Source organism: Corapipo altera, unplaced genomic scaffold (genome assembly GCF_003945725.1).
Source record: "Corapipo altera isolate COAL_440 unplaced genomic scaffold, ASM394572v1 47, whole genome shotgun sequence".
Taxonomy (NCBI): Eukaryota; Metazoa; Chordata; class Aves; order Passeriformes; family Pipridae; genus Corapipo; species Corapipo altera.
Genome location: NW_020884897.1, coordinates 2,821,094 through 2,846,301, shown reverse-complemented (window position 1 = coordinate 2,846,301; position 25,208 = coordinate 2,821,094). Strand labels below are relative to the sequence as shown.

Sequence of the window (25,208 nt, the reverse complement as noted above, 5' to 3'; positions counted from 1 at the left end):
ATACAAGGTAATTGCACAAAACCCTATGCTTATTATTCCACTGTTTCTGGACTGCACTGTGAAAATTTGAGCTGTGAGTTGTACTCCAAAGACAAACTATATTTTCCAGAGTTTGGCTGAAATGATGATGAGATTTTTCTTTTAAAGGATACAGTTAGTAATGACAAATTCTGGATTTTCCCCCCTCCTCTTTTTTTTCACCTCTTTTTCCCATAACTGTGCTTAGGGCTGCTTCTGCACATCTTCAAAAGATTCATGAACATCACCCACTGAACTGCATCCTGTGCCCTCCCTCCTGCTTGCCTTTGCTAACCCATGTCTCATCCATATAATTTAGACTCTTAAGGCTTCTTGTTGTGGGACAAAGCCCCAGAATCCTCTGAAGGAATTTGTGTAATTTTCCCCAAAATTGTTTTGCTGCTGGTTAGAGTATACTGATGTTTATTTCTAGCCTGAAGCCCCCTTTTATTATCTTTTTTTTGCTTCAGAGGCAGCCAGGAGAGCATAGCAGAGGGAGGCAAAGGGGAAGAGCCCTTCTCCCATGCAATGCAAGCACTGTAACAGGCACGAAGACTATATTACACCCCCATCAGTGAAGTGGAAAGTGTTTCTCATTTCATTGAACTTACACCAATAGGCTGTGGATATGCCTGTTCCAGAATTAAAAGTAGCTAACTTAGCCTTAACAGCTTATGGACACCTCCTGCTTGTGGAACACCCCTGTCCACAGTCTTTAGAAATAGGAAATTCAGTTAATTACATCATTATAATGTCAACTAGATCAACTATGAGCTGTCAGTTTTCTGAGGCAGATAGTCCATCTTTGGCAAAGCAGGGCTCTGGTTCCTGCTGAAGTCTCTGGCTGCTGTGTCAGGAATAAACTGGGGTGGAGGAAGAGGAGGAGATCTAACTGAGCTTCTCCTCTGTGTCACTACACCATCCATGTGCTGCTCACCTGCAGTTCTGCTGCCAACAACTCTGGAGTGAGCTGGGTGTGCTCTGCACACCCCACCCAGTTCTGCTTCCATTCAGCATTTTCAATAACTACCTTTAGCCTCACCTGTTTTTGTTGCACATAAAAAAGGTGTCTAATGTTTGAGGTTTGAAAATCCTAAAGGAAAAATAACTTTTTTTTTTTTACCCATTTGAAAGATAATGGTGGTCTGAATCAAAAATACAGGCACCTTTTCAATTGTGACCGAGATCCAAATTTTGCATCCTGAATATCTCTGTACAGAGTAATCTATGCAGATGTAATTATTTATGGAACTATTTCTGATATCTGTCATTGGTATATCTTAATTGTTCCAGTGTCGTAATTGTCTTCTGAGCATGAAAGTTTAAGCACAATTTATTTTTTCTCTTTATTTGGTATTTGGAAGTGTAGCTGTTTTGAAAGCATGCCCTTTTTCCTGTGAACCTTGAAAAGAGGCATGTAGCTTATCAAAGGCCATGTACTGACCTACTGAAAATTTCAAGGAAGTCTCACTTTTAGTTTTTTTTTATTTGTTTAAAAAAATCAGATATCTGAGAAAGACTGATGTAAAATTAAATATAAGAATTTTTTTTTATATTTACAGTGTATGAGGTTATAAATTATCACTTTAAAATATCAGTGTATAAGTTTAAGTTGATTTGTTTAATTTAGAAGATATTTTTCTGAAATAATAGCATAAGTATGTCTGCTTTTACTTTACAGACCAATGCATAGAACAGCTTGAATATGTTCCATTGTATGGTTGGAATGAGTACCATTGTATGGATGGAACCTCCTATGAGGTTGTACTTCTCATAGGAAGCATGAAAAACTCTGGAATTCAAGAGAATATGTACTTTTCCCCCCCGTCTTTATATTTTAGGAGATGGTTTGGCTATCACAGTATTCTGTTTGATCTCATTTGATGGAGATAATCTAAACAGAATGTTTTATATGAGTTTGAGAGGTCTAAGAGTTTTGAGTCCAAGACAATTTCAATTATCTTTTTTTTTTCCCTAAAGCTAAATGAATTTTCAAACAACCATGGTTTCAAATAATAGAACTAACTAGGGAACGATTTTGTGTTGTATGAAAATAAGTAAGGTTTTATTTTTTTTTCCCAGCATTTTAATGAAAGGGATGGCTTTTGTGAAAAATACTTCCTAAAATGTCTGTGAGGGCTGTTTCAGAGAGTGAGTCTCCACGGGGCAGGGATGCTCAGCTGGGAGGAGGGAGGTCCAACAGTGAGGCCATACCCTGCAGAGCTCTTCACCAACCTGCAGCTTTTTCAACCTGGATGTCTTAATCACTGACATTGAAGTGTCTTCTAGAAAATCTTCTTGTTTAAGCAAAGCTTTGCCTAAACTGATATTTTTGCTTCACGTTTGTTTTTCACAAAGCTTGCATTTACAAAAACTTTCTCCTAAGGGTGAGGATGATTCCTACTATCTGTAAGCTGGCTAAAATACTTCCCTTTTTTCAAATGGCAAAATTTTAGTTCAGCGCCAATTTTTTTGTTGTACTTTGTCTTCCTAGAAGAAAGGGAACTGCATTCCTGGTGTAACAACCTGCAGCCTGTGTAGAAGAACAGAGTGAAATTAAATCAGCCTTTTAGAAAATAAGAAGAGTGGAAGGTGTATGAGTCATCCAGCATAATAAAATGTTGCTAGGGCTACATTTTACTGTTTGGTGCAAACCTCCTGATGATAGCCATGCATGTGAACTTGGAACAGAAGTTTGGCCTAGCTGAGGGTGTTACTGTGAGTCGGTGTCTGATTCACAACAGCTGGGAGAGTGTAGTCCCTCCCTGTGTGCACAGCGTGTCCCTGGGTGCCTGTGTCCCCCCACCTACCTTGTACCCATGGGATCTCTTACATCTACTCGTATAAACATTCTGGGTTTGAAATTGAGGACTAACTGAATAGGTTTCTTGCCTCTTCCTTTTCTTCATCACTGATAAAAAAAAAAAATGCAGCAAAACTTTGACGCCCCCCCTTAGGTTTAAAGGCTGTGAATTGCAAACGTTTCCTAGTGGGAAGACAGCGAAGGCCCCCGGATAAAGCACTTGCAGCTGGTAGATCTTGCTCTGTGTCTTAACCAATGAAAGTTCATGACCTCTCCCTATCTGAACAGCTCACTATATATAGACTAGGATCTTCCCTGGGAATTCTCGTAGCAGTCTCTCTGGTGCAGCTGTGGAGCAGCTCAGTGCCCAGATGATGATGTAGGTGCTGTGTGCGACCGATTTGTGTGTGCAGCTGTTTGTCCCACCTGTGCCGGGGCTTTGGTCTGTACGTGGCTGTGAGTTAATTGTCTCTAGGAAAAAGCACAAAAACCAGCTGTTAGACTTTCTGCCAAGCTGAGGAATTCTCCACTAGAAAACAAGGCACCCTGTTCCTGGAAAATGAAAATGAAGTGCATTTCAGGCCCTTGAAAATGATTTTATTTTACTTAATATTTTCAATCGTGTAAGCATATATAATTGTTCATCTGTATCTAAAACAGAGCACATAGAGCATGACAGAAATCTGAGAATTCATATACGAAAGTCTTCTGTGGTAGATTTCTTCTTCAAGAACAGTATTCTTGGCTTTAAGAACTGGAGAATGGGTTTCATATACAAGAGTGGGTGCGTATATGTGAGTATATGTATGTACACACAGAATTGTTATTTTGATGCTTGCAAGCTTCTATCAGTCCAGATATCTCACTATTTAAAATAATATGAGGGATATTTTGAGAATATACTTTTCTTCCAGTTATTGGAACTTTTATGGTATTGTTAACAGTGCTGTTGCTATTACCATAGAAGAGAAGAGACAAAACAAAGACCTGTTGGTTGCTAGGGGAAAACTTGCAAAGTTAAATTAATTTATTTAAAGTGGGTTTTTTTGCAAAAATATATGGATGGAGCCTTGTGGTTAGATGAAATGGTTTAAAATTTTGTTTAGCTTGATGCAGTACTGTTTGGGAAGCTGTAAGTATATCTACCTGAACCATATGCTAAACAGTCAAAAAGGTGCCATTTATTAGTCTCTTTCTATTCATCAAAGTATTTTCTTTTTGCTCTACTATATTGTAGAACAACAAGCAGATTTTTCTCTTTAGTGAAGTTTAGGACACTATTTTCATGTACCTACCAACAACCTTGATTATACAGCCTTGATCATTCAAAGCTAGCAAGAGATACCAGTGCCTTCTGTCTGCATTTTGGTGGGGAACCCATTGGAGAGATCCCAGATGAATAATATAAACAGGTTTTAAAAAAAAAAAAAAGTTTCTAAGAACCTGATTTTTTTTTTTTTTCTTACAGCTTACTCTCAAGTATGTTGTGTGTGTTTTACAGGACTTAATTACAGAAAATGAAAGTTGTAGTACTTTAAGAAATACTACTTTTCTGTGAACAGATGAGCTGCACCTAAATGAAAAACAATTTTTTTTCTAATTATTTTTGATTTTTAATCAATCCTGTGTGAAACTTATTTCTGTCATTAGTTATGGATAATTCTTATATTCTGTGTATGTTTGTGTGCTTACAGACAGTATAATTATGCTGTTACATTGATACATTTTCAATAAAGTCAGTTTCTCAAAGCACATAAAGAACTAGAAACTGGAGGTTTCAAACTCAGGTTTGACTAGAGTAGAGGATACTCTCTAATTTGTCTAGCAGAAGAAAAGAAAGATAATTACTTGGGTTTTACAGGGCTTGAAGGTATAATTCCAGGTGGAATGTTATGGCACATTTGAGTATATTTCTAACATTGTCCTTGTGCATGCAATTGCAGTAATTTCTCTGTATCTTCTGTTAAAGTTTACTTTGTTACAAAGATTGGAATTTATGGTTTAAACCACAGTATGATATATGACTGAAAACACTAAAGTATCATATCACTCTTATATTAACCAAAACTTCTGGAGATACAAATTGCAGTACCCTGAGCTTGAAAAATTAAACAGTTTTAACAATTTCCCATACGATATACTCACAACTCAGCTGAAAAGACTTGAACATTTGCCTCTTGTTCAAAACAGGGCCTGGCATTGCTTCTCTGATTTTAATGGTTATTTTTTGTTGCTTTCTTTTCTGGTCAAGAAGACTAGCTGGTTTTGCTTCTCTTGTAATAAAATCTTCTGCTTTAACTCTGACAAGTGCAGACACGCTGTTAGAGATTTAAGCGATTTTGAAAGATGTGTAATGGGTTAGAGTTCAGTGTACTGCTGTTAGCTGCTCCCTATCGCTGGAGGTGACAAGGGAGCAGATAACTAAGGGAGTAAGAGGAGGTTTTTAGTGCTGATCCCCATCTCCCTGCATTAGTGGATTCATTTTCAGGGCTTAACTGGCAAGCTTTGCTTATGTTGATGGGCGCTAATGCAGTTAGGTCTATGAGGGTATTGCAGTGTCTAGTTGGAAGGAATTCTGCTGTGGTAAATGAAAGGGGCACACTGTAAAAGAAGTTTTTTTCCAGTATTTGTCAGCTGTGTTTGCTTTAACATCTTGGAATGCTAGATCTGTTTTCTGCTGCTGGCCAGGTGTGGAAGGATGGTGAGTCAGAAGCAAATGTAGACAGTAGAGGAGTGGGTTTTGAGAAGCCAGAGGAAGAGGGGAGGTTGTGGTGCACCAGGCAGCTGCAGTTGGCAGGTGAATTTTTTCTATTTATACCAAATTCTGGAATGAGAAATGGGATTGAGGGAGGAGTTTGAAAATGAAGAGAGACCTCTTTAAGTAATGAATAAGGTGAGGGCTCAGGGCAAGGAGTTTTCCTGTGTTACAGTTTTCCCATTATGAACTCTCTTGACTAGTCTGGAGTGTGGCAGTGGGATTCTGTGGTGTGTAGGGTTTTTTTTGTTTGTTTTGTTTTTGTTTTTTTCTGGTTTGGTTTGGTTTTTTTGGATTAAACTGAGGTAGCCTCAAGCTTAGACCAGACCTGATCTTAGTTATTGAATAGAAAAAGAGAATTATTGCAGATTTGTGAGGAGGAACTATTACTTATGATCTCTGAACAAAACATGAATGTAAATTAAAATAGCAGGAAAGCTAAAATGTGGAGTTGGTAGCAGTTACCGTTAATTCTGCCTTTATTTTTGTGCTGAGGTCTGCAGCCAGCTGTGGTGTTAATTACTTTTTATTTTAAACATGGTAATACCCTGCAGTATGGTCAGTAGGAGTACAGCCACAGTAAACCTAAATTTACCTTAGGGTCAATTTAAAAAAAAACCAACAAAAAGTATTTCTCTTTAGAAGTAGTGAATACATTTGAACACAAAACAAACAATTCAGATTACTGTTTTTAGAAGTTTAGTTTTAAGGTACTTCCCCTCCTTCACACTAATGTGAAGTGCTACATTGCAGTTCCTGCCCTGGATTAGCAGCAATCAGAATCTAGAATTCAAAGAGAATGGCAGATCTGTTTTATTTAAGCTTATAAAACAAGCATGAGTATAGTGGTTGAATTTATATGGAGATTTTTCTTAAAGTTTCAGAAAAGTGCTGCACACGTTTAGCAATGAGTGACTACACACTTAAATCAGTGCCACTAGAAGGTTATTGATTATTTCCATACTTCTTTTGCAGATGCCTACTGGAAAAGAGTTTTCCTTGGTGCGTTTGACCTGTAGGCATCTGCCTGGATGTGCACGGGAGTGTGTTAAACACAGATACTGTTCCATGGGTGTCTGATCCTTACGGGTGAGATGGTGGAGTGGTGGTGTGTAGAGGTCATCTGGCCTCGTGTCAGCCTACTTGGGCCACGTAGAAAGCTTTTTGCATAAGCTATAATGTGCACATAGGAGGGGAGAACAAAGAAAGAGAACTTATAGTCTTGGGAACAGGTTTATGGGACGCAGTGGAAACTCCTGAACCTTTCAGTCCCGCATTCACTATAGCAGGGTTTTCCTACAATATGGATCAGTAGAAATGCTCTGTGTATCTATTCTGGGTCCTAGGACCCTGTATTGATCTGTGTTTTCCAACAGATATTTGTTTGTCACTTTATTTGTGCGTTATACCAGCTTGATCCAACAGCCGTGGGTGACACAGCACTGCTCCCCTAAACCAGACAGGGAATTACTGGGTAGGCTGCAGGCGGTGCCCAAGCTGCGGTGCACGGGGTGTAGGGGATGTCTTCCCATATCCACCCTGCTTACAGCAACTGCAGAGGAGGCAGGGAGATCTTGCGGGTGTCCCTGTGCACAGCGGACTGGGTGGCAGGGAAGAATAAAGTATCTGGGGTGCTAAAAGTATAAATCCTGTCAAAAACGTGAGATACCATAGCTGACCTAAATCAAGATAAACTTTTCAATGATTCACATAACTTGTGCATTCCTTTCACATGGTTCACCAAAGCTGTTTATATTACAAAATCCTACCCACCAACCCTTGACTTTGAAGCTCCCAGAGGAATAATGCAGCCATCAGGACAGAGTGTGGTATTTCATATTTTTTCTTACCTTCATAGTTATAGTGGGTCGGAAGTGTGAGGCACTGTATGTAATAATGTTTTTGCAACTCTCTCTGTATATTAATCATTGTTTAGAGTTCATATACTACTCAATTAATTGCCTGTGCGTGCTTGGGAGCATATATCAAAAATTGTGGTTTCTGTCTTTCATGGCACTTGTTATTAATGGCCCCCAAATGAAAATCTGATTTCAAGTATATTTCTGAAATAAATTAGGCTCTTCGTCTTATGCTGAATGTCATTTGGGTCAACAACTGTATTTCTACTCTCTTAAATATTCCCTGGAAACATTTTGCCAGACTCACTTTTTGTTTAATCAGCATTGATCAGTGATACAGATATCGGTCTGCAACATACATGTCTGTAGGCACAGACATACCTATATGGTTGGTTATTCCAATATTCTGGTCTAAATCTAGTACTGTATTTGGAGAACTTTTGTAGTGACTGAAAAAAACCAATAAACTGCTTAAATCCAAACAATGCTGTAATGATAGGTGGAGGTAAAAAGCTCTTGAAAGAAACAGAAAGAACTTCTTTCCTCAAGTTCACCTCTGGTTCAATTGTCAAGCTGCGATCCAGAGATGTTCTGCATTTCTTCAGCATTGTTGCCCAAATTCCAAATCCCCACATATAAGATTGTACACCATTATACCCAGTACATTTCACTACATATCCGTGAGATATGGATTTGAATACTGTACTTCATATCTGTCATCTGGAGTTAATACTAATAATTGCAAATTGCAATAAAGGAACTATTTTGTTGCATTATTTGTTGTATTCAAATACAGATAATGAAGTAAACTCTGAAGTAAGAAAAATGATCTGAAAAGGGCACATTTATGTTACCTTACTTGTGGAGTTCTCACAGTTGCAGTTTGTGGCAGTGCTTTGATAGATGTCCAATTTTCTTACATCGAAATTAATCACATGTAAAAGTTTTATTTTGCAGTTTGTGCAGGACAGTGTTATTCAGTGCTCACAGCATGGACATGATGGAGTTTAGAGACACAATGTCATTCCACTCAATGCGTTTTTCTCAAATATTTAATTTTTTCCCCTTAGCAAACAGAACATAATTGTTCACAGCATAAACAATCAGTAGTCAGGGTGAAAGTGTGTTAATCTTTCATAGCCAGATGTAAGGCTTTATTCTTCATTTATTAATTCTCAAATTTGGTTGCCACATGCCATTCTAGTGGCAGCACAAAATAACTTTTCCTTTTTTTGTGGGTGTCTGACTCAATGATAATAGCAGAGTTCAGGTGTTGGCCAGGTGCTCAGGAGCTGGACCTGCCCTTTGGTGGTGGCACCTCCTAGTGGTTACAGAGCTGCATACTGTGAAGAAATGTCCTAAGGTCAGTTTTGACAATGGGCAATGTTTTCAGTACAATATTTTGGGAATAGGCTGCCAGGAGACATGAAACACAGCCATAACCCCAGGAGCTGGGGGTGTTGATCAACAGTTGGCTGAATATGAGCTAGCAGTGTGCCCAGGTGGCCAAGAAGGCAAATGGCATCCTGGTTTGTACCAGTAATAGTGTGGCCAGCAGGACAGGGGCAGTGATTGTCTCCCCGTACTCGGCACTAGTGAGGCTGTGCCTTGAATCCGAGGATCAGTTTTGGGCCCCTCACTTCAAGAAAGGTGTTGAGGTGCTGGAGAGTGTCCAGATAAGGGCAATGGAGCTGGGGAAGGGTCTGGAGCATAAGTCTTATGAGGAGTGGCTGAGTTAGCTGGGGTTGTTTAGCCTGGAAAAAAGGACTCTCAGGGGAGACCATATAGCTCTCTACACCTACCAGAAAGGAGAGTGTAGCCAAGTGGGGTCAATCTCTTCTGCCAGGTAGAAAAGGATGGGATGAGAAGAAATGGCCTCAAGTTGTTTTAGATTGGATCTTAGGAAAAGTTTCTTCACTGAAAGGGTTATCAAGCATGGGAACAGGCTGCCCGGAGGAGTGTTTGAGTCACCAACCCTGGAGGTAATTAAAAGACGTGTAGGTATTTTACTTAGGGACATGGTTTTGTGGAGAACTTGGCAATGTTTGGTTAATTTAACGGTTGGACTTGATGATCTTAGAGGTCTTTTCCAGCCTAAGCAGTTCTATGATTCTATGCCTAGTCCTGCTCTAGGGAAGGAGGAGCCCCATGCAGTGCCACAGGCTGGGGCTGGTGCCAGTGAGTGGGCAGGAGCCAGTCCTGCACCCTGGCAGCAGGCACTGTCCTGCACTGGGCCAGCAGGGCATGCCCAGGAGATGAGGGAGGTGATCCCTTCCTTTGGCTCAGCATGGTCCACGTCCAAATCTGGAATGTCTTGAGGTCCGTTCCAATCTGAATTATTCCTTGACATTAAGTTATTGGGGCATATAGAGAGTCTGTGCTATTTAATAGGTAATGAAAATATGCAGTACCTAGTAAAGTTGATTTAAATTAATTAGTGATGTGATTTCTCATGAATTGGTATAGATTGCTTCTCGGTAAAGTGGATGAGTTAAAAGAATAAATAAAAAATTCCAGACTTTTGTGATGCAATTAATAGGAAGAACTTACATACCCTATCCTAGGGCAGGAAAAAAGGAAGTTTAGCTCTAGACTAGATCACAGACTACTTAGCTTACAGATTTAGGAAATCACCATTCCTTTTCAGAAGGGCAAGAGATTCATTTATATATACATGAAAGTTTATGCAAACTATGTAGTAGCTAATGGCCAAGGTAAATGTAACTTTTTGAATAGCAACCTTTTGCCAATGAAAGCAAGATCTGGTAGTTCCTTGATGCTTTGTTTTGTACTCCAGCAGTAATGCAGCACAACTCAATAGTAGTGTTCCAGTGGTTTAATGACCATATTATTTCAATTTTTAGTGGGTTTTAGGAGACATTTAATTGCTGAAGTGGACCACTACTTGGCTCATTTTTTTTGGCTATCAGACTTCTATGCTGAGGACTGACAGTGATAGTGTAATGTGATCAATTTTTAAGTAAGTCACTGTTATTGTTGAAACTGGACATGCCAGATGCATGCAAAACCTAACATTACATTTTTTACTTCAGAAACATCCTTTCCAACATGTCAGTATCTCGGGAAGAGTGGTATTTGCCATATGTTCAGATTTTTTCTTGGATGGCTTTCTCATAAGCTAAAGCCCTTTTAGGGAGGCTGGGAAAACACTGCTGAGTGTGAAAGTGGAACAAGATGCTTCAGTGATCAGACTTGTATGTTTTTCTCTTTCTCATAACTGGTTCATGTCAGCTCAGTATATACCTCTTGGTTGAAGACATTGTGTATACTCCTGTATATTTGAAAAAACAGAATCCTTGACCAAACCCTCTCATAACGGCATGATATGTAACCTTCCTGGGTGTGTATTTTTCTTTCTCAGTAATACAGAATTGCAAGAAATTAGCTTTAGGGTGGTACATTCTCAGAATGAAGAGCAGTTTTACAGGTTAAGGATCAAAAAGATGAAAGGGATAAGGCTTATTTTCTGCTGTACAGCGTTTAGCTATTTTCTATTGTTGTCTGTAGCCCTGTTTTTCTTCACTTCATGGGACATAGGGCAAGGTGGAGTGAATGTGGTCTAAAATTGGTGTGAGGGGAGTGATTGCAGGTGGAGTGAGGTCAGAAATGGAAAAGATAACTGCCCCTTCAACTCATCACTTGGTAACTTTAGAATTGCTACAGGTATCAGTTGCTTTCTGAGGCTGGGCTGCTTTCATTAATGTTAAGTATTTTTCCAGCTTGTGCCCTTGCCAGGACAGTGAATGCACTTCAGTTGTACCGTTAGTGCCAACTGTCTGTGCCGCAGCATCAGCATCCTGTAGAGAGCACAGCTGTATTTGAAGCTCGTTCTCCCACTGCTGTTCCTGTGTGTTATGCAACAGGTCTTTGTGCCTCCAGTTTGAGGAGATAGACAGTGGGAAGGAGAAGCAATTCAAACCCAGGGACTTGTTCTTGCTGGCTTGTTAGGCCGTGGAACATAACTGGAATCCAGCTGATGCTGTGAACGTTTGTGGCTTTCCTTTGGCACCTGACTGCTTGTTTTGACGGTTCCCTCCTGCAGCACAGAGCTAGACAGGGAAATGAATGAATTCACTGGCAAATTTTCAGATATATTAGTTTTTTTATTAACCATCATTTTCCTTTCAGACTGTTAACACGCCCAAATGCCATATGCTGCTGAACAGACAAGTCTGGGTACACACCCCAGCCTGGTGATTTAGTTGGTTTTGATCTCTGTGTACTCTTTTGCCACAAAGACTTTATCTGTTCTCAAAAAACTTAATCCAGTGAAGATAGCCACACATATGGCCTTGTAATCTTGAATTCCAGATGGTTTTAAGTAGAAAATAATAATATATACTTACTTTATCTCCTCATTTATAAATGAGAAGTTATATTGACAGACTTGGATATGCTTTTGCTCTTTCCTTAGTCCTGGTGATGAGTCTGTTTTCCTTTACAAGTTACACTGAAATACGTGTGCACAACTGTCCAGTTGATAGTGTTTTTTCAAAATAATTTAAGGATTTATGTACTGAAAAAGATTTTAAAGCAAAAAACTATAAATTATATCTAATGTAGATAATTACAGTTCTAGAAACATGATCTTTGATAGGCTCAGAGAACCTCTGTGAGCCCAGCTTGGCAAAGCCAATACATTTCCACAGAGACTGCTGTGTGGTAAGAAATATACTTCCTATATCGACCAGAACAGATTAGAAAATACAGGAGTGTGTGTGGAAAAATACCTGGTTTACTTGATTTCCAGATCTGCAACAAATTGTTGTGGTAACTACATCAATCTGCACGCAGCTGAAGGCTGTAGTTGGGAAACCCAAGTTGTAATGGTCAAAGACCTCCTGGAGAGAGCTTGGTGTCCTCCCCCAGTAGTGCTCTCTGCATGGGCTTCAAACCAAACCAAAGCAATTAAACAGGCACACACCCCTCTCTGCCATCCCACCTCCAGTTGTTTTTTCTGATGCTTCAGGACATCCTCCTGGTGGCAGATGAGATTATATCACAGTAGTGGGCGCAACTGGTAAACACCAAGCATTGTACAGCAGGCTTTTAGGAGCCTGATTTTCTGCTTTCTGTTAAACAGATGGCTACTTCTAAGAAGTTTTGGTGCTGTCCTCTTGTATGATAGGGACAAAGTATTTAAAAGAATAATCTTATTTATTGAAGCTTTTTATGTTAAATATTTCAGTGCATTTTTGGAAAGGGTGCGTTTGCAAAAGCCAAGACACCTATTTAGATGTAAAGGAATAAGTCTTCCTATGCAATTAATAAGAACACATTGCAGTTTCCATTCTGATTTCTAGATATTGTTTTCCACATATGGTCCTTGTTTCCATTATGTGGGAGCATAAAATTGTTAGCTACAGAACAGTGAATGATACTACTTAAACTAATGGTTTTCTCAATTTTTCCTTTGTGCTTTTGAGAAGTCCTATTTTATGAAATAAACAGAATATGAATGGCTGCATTCTTGCTGCCTGTGTAATGTGCTCTTGCTTCCACTCTCAGTGCTGGTGTTAACTTAGCAAATATTTATCTCCCATTACTGAGGACTTTGGAGCAGAAAATGTGGTGCTCATGATTTAAATTATGAGTACCTTTGTAATCATAGTCAAGTAGAATAGTTAAATGGGTGTAGACAGGAAACAGGAGATCTGACTTGCTTAGACTTGAGGTAAGTGATGCAATATTTAAATGAAGATATTATAAATCAGGTTTAGCGTTACTTCTATCCTTGTATTCAATGAAGTGAACTTGCTGGTTCTTCTGCACGAACTAGTGACAAAGGCATCTATACAACTTTTTCAAAATAATTGCACACTGCTAACTCAAACATTGGTGGAGCAGTGTAGCTAATAAGTTTTCTATCAACGCCTGTTTTTATGTCTAAATGCATTGCAGATTTGGAGAGTGCGGTACCCTTTTATACAGTCATAACAGTGAGAGAATATAAATGTGGCTTTGTTTTGTTGACAAAATGTGGAAATCTGATTCTAATGTACAAATTCAAATATTGAAAGAACAGCAACGTGTCTGACTCTGGGATGTTTTCTTAAACCAGAGCAACTCTGAAGCAGGTTTCTTGGAAAGTTTGAGTGATATTTTTTACATTTTGTTTTGTATTTTTTTCATCTTTACAGAAACAAACTTTTATAGACTTAATATACTTTGCATTTTTTCTGTGTAATAATTAGAAGATATGTTCTTTTTCGCTTATGAAAACACCCTGTTGCACATGCCCTGAGCATGGTAATCTCTTTGTGGGCAAGTGTTGGTGTCAGTCCCTCATTTGTGAGTGAGATCTCACTTGATTGCCTTGCACTGCCACCCAGAGAGGGTGACCCCGAAGGTGTTCAGGTGTCCTGAAGGAGTGATTGGACCACTTTATCCCACAGATGAAGTTGTGTCAACTCCGGTAAACTCTGGAAATAGCTAATTTCCACTTCATGACTAAGAACTGGTCTAAGCCAAAACAGTGTATCTGACTGCTTCAGAAAATGTTTAAAGACTGTATTACTGCCATTGCACAGGGAATTGTGAATATTTGTTTACTGGCTGAGATCAAGAAATACAACTTGGCCAAGCTGTGAATACAGATATGTTTGTAACGTCGATGTAGTAGTACTTGAATTCAAATCAGTGTCAAGTCTGGTTCAGTTTCTTTTGTGTTTAGCAAACAGTGCGTATGAGTTGACTCTTACACAACATCGTGTTCATTTTAGACAGATCACGGAATAGAAATTTAAATATGAACATTTATGCAGTTTGTTTTCTTCCATGTTGTTTGGTTGGTTAATATATAGAAATAATTGCTAAAATTTGGAAGCATAAATAACTGTGGATTTTCATAACTCGGTAGAATCACTAGCTTCAATGTTGTTGTTTTCTTTCCCCACACCCCTCTATGGTGTAACTAATCTCTATTTAAGTACTCCCTTCTCTCCTGGACCTCTCTTCCCTCCCAAGCCTCCCCCACCAAATCCTTGGTTTATGTAAAACCTTTAATAGAGTAAAAGGGCCTTGAGAGAAGGGCTGCTCTGACGTTTGGAGAAGGCTTTAATGAAAAGTTGCATTGTTATTTCATATTTACTTACCAAATCTCACCAGAGTAAATTCTTGCCAAACTAGTTTTATGTATTTCTTGTCTGGTCTTGCTCATGTATTGTTTTGTACCAGGACCTTGTCTGACAGGAAAAGCAACCAGAGCAGTTCAGGCTATGGTACTACTAATAGGTGATGCAGGAAAAATGAAGTCTGTCTAAAACTTCTTATGCAATATTGAGAAACTTTTAAAGGAAGTAATTAGCAGAAGTGATGCAGCTTATATATCAAAGCTATTTTTAAGTAGATTGTGCGTGCTGGAATAGCACAATAGTGATTTAGAAGTGGGTGTTCCTACTATTGATTCTGTAATCATGAATGTTTTTGTACATTTGCCTTGGAGGTAGGAAATAGTTGTGGTAGGAAGGAAAAAACAAGGATACAGGAATATTGAAGCTGTAGTTTCAGTTTGGGTGATGTTTGTTTTGATGGATGTAGTTATGTCACTGAGCCAGTATTGCAGTTATCTATTTTTCATGTTTCCATTCTTCAGTAAGAAGATTAAGTGTTGCAAGCATAAATGGTCAAGTGGGTGACGTATGAGGGATCAGACTCTCTTAAAGCCCTAACTAGGTTTTCCATCTCTGATTTTGCAGTGAAGACTGGCTTATGGTTCAATTCTGGCTTGACTTTGAGATGGAGAAATTAGCAAAGGAAACCAAATCAAGACCTTTAGGAGTGCAAGATGCTTCATAGCTTGTCTGTTTAGTTGTGTCTTCAAAATCTGGGTCTTCCTAAATGTGCTTCAATCTTTGGTGTAGATATGAGAGGCAGAGGAGATTTTTGTAATGGGCTAGAGGGTGAGGAAGGATCCTCTTTCCTTTTAATTTCAGAGCAGACTTTACAAAGGCACCTCTTCAGCTGACTTCCCTTTAGAACATGTTTCTTAAGGAATGTGGAAGGATTTCTGTTGTACACAGGTGGCTTTTTCCAGCCCTTTCTGTGTTAGTGGAGTATTCAAACTTACAAAAAAGTTTATCCTTCTGTTTACATTATGTACCTTTTTTACAGAGCAGGTTTCTCTATCATGTAGCTATATGTGCACCTCTGTATGCATGAAAATGTAAATTATGTAATACTATTTTTAATTATTCTAGAATTTTTACTTTTAAAAAATGGATGCTGGATTATCTCTTGTAATGTGCTACAACAGAAAGTGCTCCTTAGGGGAAAGCCATATACTAGAAATCCAGTTAATTGTATAATAAATGCTTGCTTAGAAGAAATGGGAGGTAATGACATTTAATACTTAGAGAAATTAGAGAAAAAAGTCTGTAATTTAATTTCTGAAATGACTAGTCTAATGACTCTATAATGTAATTCTGAAATCTGATCATCATCTGATGATAACTTACAGCAGTATTTAAGGTGGATGTACTTATACATATAGTTTCATAGTTATCAAAGTTCTCCAAAATATTTGACCTATGCATATATAGCACGTGCAAATAAATAGAATTTGAGGATATTAAAGCCAAAATGAATATCTCTTGATATTCTTTTGTTCAGTGTGTTTAAGTACACATATGGATTTAGAGGAATTCTGGTGGTCCCATTTCTTCTCCTGTTCCATCTTTAAGAAATCAAAATATTTTCAAGGTCTTTTAGAGTGGAGGTTATTAATTAATTAATTAATTAATAACTTTTATTTTTGGTGTGTTTTTTTTTTTCCTTTTTTTTTCCCCATTTCTAGACACTGATATTTGAAAAAAACTGATAGTAATTGCTATTTTTAGGAAGTCAAGAACTTGCGAGATGTTGCAAGTTTGAAGGTCCTCACGTTAGTCACCTTGTGCAGTCACGCCTTCTCAGTGAAAAGGGAGGAAGTTCCATTACTGCAAGACAATGAATAACAGCCCGGGGGTCTTGTTTGGGGGTGTGTTTGAGAAGCAAGAAAAATTATGTATCATGTTCAGGTTGCGTGTTTACAGTGTAACTTTCCCCCGCTAGAAAACAAATCCTTTAAGAGTAGCATGTTGAGTACTAAACAGCCCTCAGGTCATGTAGCGATACGCAGGAGACACTTTGTGGACACAACCTTATTCCTTATGGTTTCCTTTGGTATCAAAAGTAACAATAAAGACTATAAAGCCAGTCTTCCCAGTTACTGGTAGGCGCATGTATAAGCACAAAACCACACACACACAAATATGCATCTATATATATGCATCTATGTGTGTGTATGTACCTTTTTTATTTAAAATGTAGAAAGTGTTCTTAGTATAAGATTTAGATATTCCATCTACTGACTCTTCCAAAGGACAGGTTGAAAGCCCTTTGATGGCTTTTAAATGTTGGTTTGCACCCTTTAAAGCAGTTCTGTAAATAACCCACACCCTTCACAGCTGTCCTATAATGTTGTGTGCCTGTTGACCACTGTCTGAGATAGTTTATTCTGAGGATAATTTTCCTTTTATATAGTACATATGTTCAGTAACATTGGGAATCCTGTTCCCCTATGTGTCAGTGATAGGATTGCGACTCATACAAAACTGAAAGTGGGAAGACTCCATATCTGGTCTGAGACAATTTAAAAAAAGGATTTTGGTTTTACATGTCAGTTTACATTTATTTACAGAAATATGACCTAAATAGATGTTTGATGTCAAGCATTTGTAGGATGCAATACTAACTGCGTGGTTGGGTAACATTTTTCTGTTGGCATGTGATGTCTGATATTATTTTCTTCTCCTTTTGTGCAGGATCCAAACTACTGGATACAAGTACATCGGCTGGAGCACGGGGATGGTGGGATCTTAGATCTCGATGACATTCTTTGTGATGTAGCTGATGACAAAGACCGTGTAAGTACAAATGGCTACAAAGGCAGCTCAGTGCAAGCTGTGCACTGGGATTTCAGTGTTCTGTGTTTCCTGCATGTGTCCCAAAGTGGGAGTCAATACAGAGGTTTTGGAGCATTTTTTATGTAGTTTGCTTGACAGACGTGAGAAACTAGTTACTGTCATATTTTTCTTTAATTGAAATAATGGGTTTCCCATCCTTTTTTGTTGTTTAACAGTTCAAATAGGAAAAGAAGGCTGCAAGAACAAAAAAACCCCCTCATACAGTGGAACAATAATGCAAAAAAAAAAAAAAAGAATCTCTAAATCGACCTTTTAGCTTCGTGTTACCAGTTGAATATGTGCAAAAAAAATACTGGTTCTGAACTGTGGAGTGTTGGATTGTTTTTTGAAAATCATTTGTGGCAGAACTGCTAGTTACACAGAACTTGAGACAATAATTACACACTGCTGGGTCTTGACTGCTTTTATTCTTTTTTTTTAGGTAGAGATTTAGGTCACAGTCAGCTAACAGGCTTTTGTTTATTGGCTATTTGTTTGAGGTTATAGGTACTTGCATCTTTGTGTTACATGTTCAAAAAGGGTAGGTAAGGAACACTGTGGCAAACTGTGAAGTCATGTAGAAATATGCCACTTTTCTCTGGAAAGAGGTGTGTTTACTGAAGCTCTTGAGAGCATCTGAGCCTGATACAGACTGCAATCTGGAAATGTGTTTCAGGACCACGCTCCTTCACAGACAGTATCCTTAATTGTCACTGTTGGAAGCAACAGGCACTCTGAAGGCTCCTTGAAAAGTGGCCAAATGATGACTCTTAGAAATAGATACTTTGCCTGTAATTATTTCTTGTGACAAAATTTAATTTACATGGTTATTTCAGCCAGGACTTTATAAAGAAAAATTATGTGAGGAGTCTTGGCATATGGAGACTCCTCGCTGTCTGAAATGTTGGGATTACTCAAGCTGTATAGAGTAACACTGCTGAGTTTTCAGGAATTTCTTCCATAAAAATAGTGCCCAGCTAAGATTTCATGAAAAGCTAATTAAAACCTCTAGTTGGCTATCTCATACTGAAGTGCTCAACTGTGTGATTAATTTAGCTTTTGCTTACAGGCCTCAAGGAGGCTGGTGCAAGTTCTTACTAAAATTATATATATGTGTATATATATGTATGTATGTATACACACAGTTATTTGAATCATGCACTTCTTAGCTCCTCATGTCCTCCTCTCTTCAGAAGAAATTTGAATTCTGGTGACTTCAAGACCTTATTCTTTGGCTGTTACCTTGCCTTGCTGCCTTCAAGTGGGGTAATTCCTCACAGTGAAACTCTGTGGGTGTTTTTATGTGCGTGACTAATAGTTGAAAAACTCTGACTGCAACTGAAGCAGGCAGTCACTATTACAGTATTGTTTTTGTGTATAGATGGACAAGATACCTAGCAATTAATAGTATTTATCTCTGCATTTGCCAAACTTATCTCTACCGATGGCACTTATGAGTTCAATTTTCTGTTTTTAAAGGACCTTGTAGTATTGATTAGGAAGGTACAATATAAACATACATTGTGCTAGACTGGTTTATATCCTTGAATTAGTCATTCTCACTTGACCTTCACCTTTGGTTCTTTTCAAGTATTTTGGTCATTAGTCATTGTTTTTCAGTTTCCCCTTAGTGTGTTTTACAACTGACTTTCCTGGTTCCCTTTAGTTTTGGATTGTTAGCTTTGCCTCCATAGCATGTGTAACAACTAGTTTTGTGTTGGCAGAACCTGATATAGGTCTCATGAATGCAAAGTTTGGAATATATTTCCAGTCGGGGGTATTTCATATATGTACACTTAAGGATACCTTGTAAAAAAGCATTTAAACAGATGGTGTCTAAACATTTAACTGAGTGATTACTGAGGTCTGTAGTATTAGTTGTGTACAAAATTAAATATTAGCCTATATTTTTCTCTCTTTTAAATTGGGACAAAAATATCTAGGATATTGCAAAACTGAACACTTAAATGTTTTTGTGTTCATTTTGACAAGAAACTTCCTCACGTTCTTGAAGGGGAGTTTGTTGTGCTGTTTACTACCTGACATCCGTACTTTTTAAAATCAGTTTGTTCTTATCATGGTTCTTTAAACTTAAGGATCAGTTCCAGGGATAAATGTAATTTTTGTCGTTTTAATGTTACTTTTACAGTGTCATATCAGCACAATAGAGAATGCAAAGCAGCTAAGGACCAGCCTACCCTCTTGGATTTGTTGTTCTGTATAGGTAACTGCATTAGTAGTAAAATAAAACTCTTAGGTGATGTGAAGAATATATTTACTCCTATTCCACTGTCTCCATGGAGAAAATGTTCTTTCCTACAACAAATACAAAGATTCATAGAGAGAGCAGCTGTTCTGAATGGAATGAGAGAAGTATCTTAGATGGTGTCCTTCACATTAAAATGCAGCATGGTAGGGTGACTTTATTTAGCTTCTTCTGTCCTTATATTTTGGTATTCTCATGTCACTTACTAAAACAGAATGGATGAGTAAGGGTTAGCCAGTTGCTTTCTGAAATAATTTGTGATGTTCAGTGTTGTTCCTCCTTAAAAAAAGGAGAAAAACATGAAACAAACTACATGGAAAAATTGATTATACTAAGCTGTTTGTTCCTTTGTTCCTTTCTGAAACAGCTTTTCTTAAGCTCTTTAGCATAGTTCATTGAGAAAGTGCATAATGCATTTTAACTTAGCTGGCATGTGACTTGGGCATTCATATTACACAATACCACTACACATGAAGTTTCTTGGTTAATGCAGTTAATGGTAATAACAGAATTAAACAAAAAATTAATAAATGCTCATTTGAATAATTTTTTTTCTTAGAAAACTTTTTGTAATTTATTGAAATGCAACTTTTTTCCAGGTTTTACTTTGGAAATAGGTATGGTTTTCAATTGAAATATGTCAGTGTTTTTTATATTTCTATATCTCTGTGTATACATGAAGACAAATGGGTTGACGGGTTCTTATTGTTTTTAAAACATATTTGGCTACAAGAGACAAGATCCCGTTTTCCACTAGTAGCATCTATTCCAGTCCTCATATGAGCATGTTCGGTACTGTTAAGAGGCCTGGAAAAGCTTGGGCAGATGAATAGCAAATATCTATTTTCAAGAAATAAAAGAGAAAAAACTCCCTTTAACTCATGTTTAGTCCACTGCATAACACGCTCTCATTATTTTAAAAATACCGGTTTCTTGTGCATTTAGTGATTAGACCAGTATTTTGAAGATAGGTTAGCAACCTGTTTTGTTTGGATTCCTGCTACTTGCACAAGTAGCCCTCTCTTTGAAGGCCCTCAAAAAACATATGTCAACTTGACTAGTTTCCAACTTGATGATAACATACTTGATGACCTCAGTTCAGTTTTTAGTAGGCGGTCATTCTCAGCAGCAGAAAAAGCCCAACTGCAGAAAAAAGCCGAAATCCAACCATCCTTAACTATGTTTTCTTCTGGCAGACCGAGGCACATAGACATTTCAGTGATCTTCACACTTTGGGTGTAATATGGAACAATTTTCTGGGATCTCATAGGCCCTTGTTTATCCATGGAAAAAATATTCAGGAAGTTGTGGTGTAATCTTCCATTAAAAAAAAAAAAAGAAAAGTATGTTCATGAATATAACTTGCTCCCAGCTGAATTCTCACTGAAACAGTAATCTGTATTTTGGACAACTTAAAAAAATTATTTTATGTGCAATTATATGTAATTTTTTCCTGCATAATAACGCTCAGACTGTTGCTTACTGGAAACTTCAGAGATCAAAATGTCTGTGTTTGGTGTAGCTACATTCCTAAAAAAAACAGAGGTTTTTCTTCCCAAGAGAACAAGAAGAATCTGCCATTAAGAGCCACTGGTTGTGGTGAGCAGCTGGGCAAATAGAGCTACTTTGGAACAGTGTAGGTAGGAACATAATGTCAATTACACATAAATTAATTTGCTCAAATGTATTATTTTTTTACTAGTTTGGGATTAGCAACCTGTAAATATAAAAGCATTAGCATCTTATAATTTACTTTATCTCTTTCCTAATAAATTCAACACTAGTTCTTAAAAATAATCACTGTAATTTTGTGTATGCTTAGATTTACAGCCTGGCTTTATTTCTCTAAACTAAGGCAGGCATGGGCTTTCTTTGCTTGACTTAACATTTTCAAATATTCAGCCAGCTCTTCACCCTGCATAATTCATACTTAGGCCCACTCAGTGCAGAGATAAAAACCAGAGGAATATGGTTTGGTCTTGCCTGGAATGAAGTTTCGTGCTCAGCACAGTGTGTGTGGTGTTCGTATCTGACCCAGGTCACTGTCAGTTCAGGATGGTGTTGGTGCTTACTGCTGTTTAGACATACTTTGAACCTCCTGGAATGACACACAAGAAGTTGATGGTTTGAGTGGAATACTAATGGTGAGATTGGGATGGAGATTAATTTCATAGATTTGTGCTGAAATGGAATTTGTAAACATTCGTGATTTAGAGTTAACTATGTTAACTAAACAAACTGCTGCTGAAATTCAGTGAAATCGTGTTTCATTTGCATCTGCTTTTGGAGACCTACAGAGACTCTATTAATGCATTATTATGCATTTAGTCCCTGCTTGCTTCTAGTGTGATGGGAAAAAGTCTTTGAGCGTATTTGAAGGCATATTAGGACCTTTTCCCAGTGTGGTGGAAAGGAAATGAACTTTTGGGTTTTGTGTTAAAACAGATGGTCAATTCTAAATAATACTGTTGTTTTGTTTACTTCCTCTTGGAAAGCTCTGTTGAGTTAGAGAAGCGTGTGATACACAAAATGTGGGTTTGGAAAGGATGACTGTGTTTTGTTGGTAACAAATGTTTAACTTGAAGCCAACACAGAAATAAGGCTATTTTGAGCAAATGCACTATGATGTTAAGGTTAAAGGCTAGCTCAGGACTGGAGAGCTGTGATTACAGTATCTCACTGCTATTGATTTTTGCCCTGTCACTCTTCTTTTTAGGGGCAATTATGCAAGACTCTATTTCTGTAGTGAATTCAGAGTAGACCAGTGATAGCAGGATGCTGTTAGAAAGAATGAGATTCTGGTAACCCCATGTCTGTTCATTCTCTCAAAAATGTTAAAGAACTTTTAAAGCTGATGAAAGTTGCACAGATAAACTTGAGTTATCTTTAGATTTCCATCAGCACATAATCAGAATACTCAAAGTAGTGTTGTTTGTTCTAAATTTGTGTGTCTCTGCCTCATTTAAGTAAACTTACAGCTGAATTCTCTGATTTCTCTCTGACTCTGCAAGTTAAGAATTTAACTCTAAAACCACGACTAGAGAAGAACAACAACTTTTTGTACTTCTTGTTTCTGCCATTAACAGATTAAAAAAAATCTAAAAATGCAAAAAAAAAATTACTCAGAAATATGATTTTTAGTATATACAATACCATGATTGGTATGCCCTTCTTTTTTCCTCAAAACCTTTCTATCAGAATAATTTTTAAATATTGCCATGATTATGTCTACCACAGTGTGCTTGTTCTGTCACTGCATTCCCTGTATCCCAGGAAAACAGGATGACCTTGAAACAATTTGTTGTTACTTGTAAATGACTTGGCAAAACACATTTTGAGCATAAGGCATTCTTTTCTTGTAACAGCTTAAAATAACTGCTTGAACCACCAAGCTTGGGAAAGTATTGATACTGGCAAGGAAACCCTTCAAGTAACAATTCAATGATTATTTTCTGTTAAAAAATTAAAAACCTTCAGTTTTTGAACAATGGGCTCTTGATGTCATCTACTGTTTGTCAGTGGGTTTTATTTTAATTGTGCTTTTAGAGTGACAATTTTATATTGACTGAAGTTCTGAAAAATTGGTGAAAACAGAATGTGTCCAGTTCAATCAAGTTGTCTTGTTTTAACACTATGGGCTCATTATTACTGGGATGATTTTTAGGTCTGTTGCTGATGGATTTAAAGTAGAAAATCAAAGTTTTTATAGAATCACAGAATATTCTGAGTTGGAAGGGACCCACAAGGATCATAGAGTCCAACTCCTAAGTGAATGGCCCATACAGGGATCAAACCCACAAACTTGGCATTATCAGCAGCATGCTCTAACCAATTGAGCTAATTTACACAGCCTTTATTTCCAGCTGCTATTTAGTGAAGACATGTTTGGAAGTTACAAATATTGTCTTCCTTCAAAGAATGGAATTAAAATACTTGTAACATTTCTAATAATAAACTAAATTTTAACTTTACAATATTTATGGATGAGACTAAAACCCATGGAAGTGAGGAAATACAGGGCATAATATATAAATATTGGAATATGCATTTTCCAATCACTAAGATATATTAAATGTAACTAAATATTGTCTCCCATCTGTAGTTCTTAGTTTTTCACCTGTTTCAGCACTGTTCTTCAAGTTATTAATCTCATCGTCACTTAGTTTTTTCTAGCTGTGTGAAGACAGCATTTCCATTCATGATTTGCTGTTTATTTTGGGGGTAAACTGCAATATCCCAATTCCTTTCCTTTATTACTAAAGCAGTTGAATAATGCACTAGGAATTCCCAGGTAGGAGAAGAGTGACATTTATAAATTCGTGAATTAGTTTCCATGGATATCTGAATTACTGTAGGTAAATCTGACTTCTGAAAATTGAGTATTTCAGTAAAATTGTTCTCTGAGGTATAGCAGGCCCATGCATGAGTATGATATACCGGGGAAGGTCATGACACTGTTGTCAAGAAAGTCATACTTTGTGCCTGTATTATCAGAAAGGCAGACCTGAACAACAGTGACTGGGTTAGGACAGTCAAAAACCCCACAGACTTGGCATGGAATAAGAGGAAGGCTCTTATGGGTATGTAACTGGTTGGAAGATTGAAAATACAGCATGTATTGTTCAACATCTTTGCAATTGTTCTGAAAGAAGGGAAGGAGGATTTGAATATTGGAGTGACAAATCACATTACCGTGTATGAAACCAATTGTTGATGGTGAATGCTGGTCATGAAGGGTTTCAGAAGCATCCATGGAGTAGACAATCACATGGTGGATGTAATACCATTTTGGCAAAGGTGATGTGTTTTTGGAGAGAGACTACTTTAACTGAATACACAAAGTAATGAGTTCTGAGCTAGCTGTTACGTTTGGGAGAATGTTTTTGATTTTGCAATAGACCTCTGGGAACAGTGGCTTACAGTGCAACGTACAGCTCTGTGAGACATAATCAGGTCTAAGAAGGCTTCCAGCAGTTTGCCCTTGTGTCTGCCTCTCCACCACATTTTCATCCCTGTCTTACCACTTAGCGTGTGTGTGCTCTGGCACCCTTTGGACCCATTTCATAGCAGATTTATTTACTAAAATGGCAGAAGACTCTTCCTTGCAAAAATAACCAGTATTTTTCTGCTATTTCATGAATATGCTAAGTTCAACAAAGGATCTGGCCAGCTGAGAAGGAAAGGGAGAGGACTTTGCTGCTGGGAGTGGTTGAGGTGTGAAGGAAGAACAGGAAGAATGGGAGGAATGGGAGCATGAGTGGGCTGAGACCTTCCTGTTCAGTGCAGCAAGGCTGCCTGTGGCTGTGGAGTTGCCAGAGTGGTCCCTGTGGTGAAGTAAGGGGTGAAGAAGGGAACGGGTGGTAGAATCTTCTGCTATGTGTGCTGCTGGTGAGACTTCTACTTCCTCCAGCCACAAATGAAGCAACCAAAAAAGATTTTGTAGAAATAGCAAAAAGCACGGAGCAAATGACAGCATTGACTGCAGGTATAAATTAAAGGCTTCTCTAGCAGCAGTGTCTAAATGGACTAAAATCTCAGCCTT

General features: G+C 37.9%; 1 protein-coding gene across 1 annotated transcript in view; it reads left to right on the top strand.

The window, feature by feature from the left end:
• PARD3 (par-3 family cell polarity regulator) overlaps positions 1-25,208 on the top strand; it is a 432,956-nt gene that overhangs the window by 13,400 nt on the left and 394,348 nt on the right. Inside the window, 1 exon segment of the mRNA XM_027648420.1 lies at positions 17,260-17,361. Coding sequence (XP_027504221.1) covers positions 17,348-17,361 — 14 coding nt within the window. The 5' untranslated portion in view covers positions 17,260-17,347.